Source organism: Volvox carteri (genome assembly GCF_000143455.1).
Source record: "Volvox carteri f. nagariensis unplaced genomic scaffold VOLCAscaffold_4, whole genome shotgun sequence".
NCBI lineage: Eukaryota > Viridiplantae > Chlorophyta > Chlorophyceae > Chlamydomonadales > Volvocaceae > Volvox > Volvox carteri.
In genome coordinates, this window is record NW_003307547.1 from 2143061 (window position 1) to 2146583 (window position 3523).

At 54.0% G+C, this 3523-nt stretch overlaps 1 protein-coding gene across 1 annotated transcript in view; it reads right to left on the bottom strand.

Annotated features, from left to right (window-relative positions):
• VOLCADRAFT_116236 (uncharacterized protein) overlaps positions 1-3523 on the bottom strand; it is a gene marked incomplete at both ends in the record, with an annotated part of 4533 nt that extends 1010 nt beyond the window's left edge. The window contains 9 exons of the mRNA XM_002946948.1: positions 26-470; positions 679-773; positions 822-979; positions 1154-1288; positions 1389-1786; positions 1968-2280; positions 2345-2713; positions 2795-3168; positions 3414-3523. Coding sequence (XP_002946994.1) covers positions 26-470; positions 679-773; positions 822-979; positions 1154-1288; positions 1389-1786; positions 1968-2280; positions 2345-2713; positions 2795-3168; positions 3414-3523 — 2397 coding nt within the window. The remainder of the gene's footprint in view (positions 1-25; positions 471-678; positions 774-821; positions 980-1153; positions 1289-1388; positions 1787-1967; positions 2281-2344; positions 2714-2794; positions 3169-3413) is intronic.

Sequence of the window (3523 nt, forward strand, 5' to 3'; positions counted from 1 at the left end):
AGGGGGTGGGCGGCGGTGGGCTAACGTATGTGTTGCGAGTTGTGGTGGTGATAACGAGAAGTGAGCAGGGCTTGCAGCGCTGGGAGCCTGGCGTCTCAGTACAGGTGGGCACAGTGGTGCCGCCGCCAAGATCCAGAGCTGGGCATGTAGTGCAGACCGTCATGCCAGGACGATCCGCGTACGTGTCGTACGGGCACTTAAAGCAGCCACGTGGGCCTTCTGGAAGGAATCCGTCGTTGGAATAGGCAGCAGGGTAAGGGCCGAAGTAACCGCGGGGACAGGCCCGGCATGATGTGGCGGCAATGCTCTTATCGGCATAGAACCCAGGCGCACACTTCGTGCAGCGAGATGTGCCGGGCTTCGGAGTAATAGAACCCGCTGGGCATTGGACACAGCTCGAGGCCCCATAATTGGAGTAGTAGCCAATGTCGCACTGCTTGCAAGTCGCCTGGCCAATTGAGTCTTGAAACCTGGATGGCCAAATAGTAATACCACATAAAATGAGAAAAGACTTAAAAACAGCCAAAACAGGTGCAAACCCCGTTGGCAATAAAAAAAAATGTATACATGATGCAAACGTACCAGACAAACTTTACACTACGATTACAGCAGAAACGATGGACGATGCGAACCGCAAAGCACAACAAGAAGTCCATGAAAAGAGTGAAACTCCCGTACCTTCCGGCCTGGCAGTTCTTGCAAGTCGCCAAAGCGGTGACATCAGCATATGTGCCGATGGCACATGGAAGACACGTGTTCTTCTCGTAGTTGGGCTGGTAGTAGCCCAGGCCGCAGGGGCTGGGGTCATCGGCACCAACGACCAGTCCAGACGCCTCAGTTGTAGTAAGAACAGTAAGGTCGACAGTAGCGTTGGCAGCGGGTGTGTCGGGGTTTGTGTAGTAGCCCGGCTGCGTGATCTCGCAGAATGTCATGCCGCGCTGGCTGGCAAAAGATCCAGGCCAGCAAGCCTTGCAGACAGCTGTATTTAATAAAAAGCCAGGAGGGAAAGGCAACGACAGCACAAATAATTCAACCAACGCTCCGAAAGACACAACAACGAGTCTTGACGAGTCTTAACATCAAGTATACACTCGCAGCAAAACAAAACACAACATTTCGCCTCCACAAAACCATGCCTCTAGGATAATCTTACGTTGCGTGAAGTCCTCGTTAAAAGTACCCACAGCGCAAGTCACGCATGTCGTCTTGTCAGAAGCGCCCGCAGCCAAGAACGTGCCCGGGCGACATGGCAGCTGAATGCCAAGGCCATCAACATCAGTGTAGTAACCTGCGCGGCCAAGCAGTTGTAAAACAGCGGTACCGATCAAACACGACCGTTACGACGAACCAACCCATCACCAAATTTCACTGTACTGATAAAAACTCACCAGGTAGGTTGTCCGAGCAGGTTTCGCCCTTGGCAGCCAGCCAGAAGTTTGTATCAGTACCGGTGCGCAGCAACTTGTACGTGTTGTCCGCTTTGTCGAAGAAGGTAAACGTGTACGTCTTGTACGAAGCCGCTGGGGTTGCGGTCCAGCCAAGCTGTTGCGAACGGGTGCCGTACAAGCTGTTCGTGCCAGCCGGGCATCGGGTGCATGCAATCGATCCAGTAGCATTTGCGAAGGTGCCCGCAGGGCAGGGCTGGCAAACGCTGGAGCCAGGGCTTGGCGCAAAAGTACCCTTAGGGCAGTTAAAGCAGCCGTTGCCAGTACCGGTAGCATAGTCGTTAGCGTCATTGAACTGGAGACCACCGGTGTCGGTGCGCGCGCTTGTTCCGTCAAAGTAGCTGTTCCGGTAGGAGCCAGCAGGGCATGGCTCGCAGGCTGACGACCCTGGGAACGAGAAGTAACCGTCTTCACAACGCCTGTATGGTAATGAGGATCCGTCAAGAATTTCTACCTTTACCTTTAGCATCACAGAGCTTTCCGCAACAATTTCAGCGTTACGACAGCGCACCGCAAACTGACCTGCAAGCGCTCAAAGCAGCGTCGCCAGTGGTCGTTGTTGCGGCTTGCGCCTTCAGAGGCTGGTATGTATTCCTAGGGCACTTAATGCAGGTGTTTGGAATGGCCACGTAATCAGGCAAACCACTGGAAGTTGCTATGCCCGAAACAGCACTGATCTGTGCATTTGAAGCCTCATATCCTACGACTGTGTCATCTGTAGCGGTCATGCCATAGTTAAAGTAGCCCGTGGCTTGAGTCAGCTGCCGCCCGTCGCCATGGAAAGAGCCCTCATTGCAAGGAGTGCAGCTGGTTGCGCCTTCACCGGACACAAAGCCTGCAGGAAAATAGAAAGTTTTAGGCAAGAGCATGGCAACGTCCTAAGAGTCCGCTGCGCTTACCGCTGGGACAGGGGATACAAACAGTGCCGGCCAAATTTGGCTGGAAATATCCAGGAGGACAACTTTTGCAAGAGCTTGCGCCGCTGTTCAGCTTCTGAACCTGGTAATAGGTGGTGCCGGCACTAGGTGCGGTCGACTTGGCGACGGTACCAGCTGGGCAGGCCGTACACTCGCGCGCCCCACTTTCAGAATAGTAGCCAGAAGGGCATGGAATGCAACGGAAACCGTCCATGGTTGCGGTGCCTGCAGGGCACTTCCTACACTGTCCTACAGGGTACTTGTACGCGTCCGCTGCGACAAAGACGCCGTTCGTGTAGTTATCATTTGTGAAGATCAATTCATACCCATCAAAGCAAGTGATGCGAAAGCCTGCAGCAAAAGAGCAAGTGAAGGTCATCACATGTCCGCGTGCTCTCCGGACCTTAAAGAAGCAAAGGCGATATCGCGCACCTTGGGGCAGCGCCTTCTTCTGAGGAATCACGGTTGGACCGTTGGCTTGCTGCGCGTGAGCTGTCGCCAAGACCGCCACCGCAGCAAGCACCAAGAGCGTGGGCGAAGGCCGCATGGTCTCCGGGCTCCGCACGAAGGCCGGCGCCTTCGCCGCAGGCAGAGACTTAGTTAAACTGCTGTCAAAACTCCAAGCAGCAACTTGCTCCTTTGCAGGCAAGAAGGCAAAGCCCCAGCGCGCGGCTACGACCACGTCGGCGAGGGACACGACAAACAAGATTGGAAGGAAGTCCTTTAGGAAAAGGCAAAGCCCTGACACTCGCTTTAACCTTCTAAGTTCAGACGCGAAACGAGTGTAAATGAAAATCTGGTCTACCCTGTGAGGAAGAGGGACTTCTAAGCGGTCCAGGGTAGGTAGGTCCAGGGTGGGGATAAGGTCCTGTCACTCTCAATTGCCTTTGAGGATACCTGCATCATTATGGTGTGTGTATTTCGGCCTGCATTTTGTATCGGTTTGACGCGTGCAAAAGCCGGTAACGACGCTTCCCTTGGTAGTCACACATTCTTGTCCGTCCAACATGCGGAACCCGACGCACATATTTGCAACTCTCATTCGCCTCACGCTCCAGTACATATTTGGGCAATAAAGTCAATTCTAGTTGACCCAGTCTGCTTCGCCCTGTGAAGGCGTCTCGTGCCCGCAGCTACACTCATACATTCCGGCATGTACAT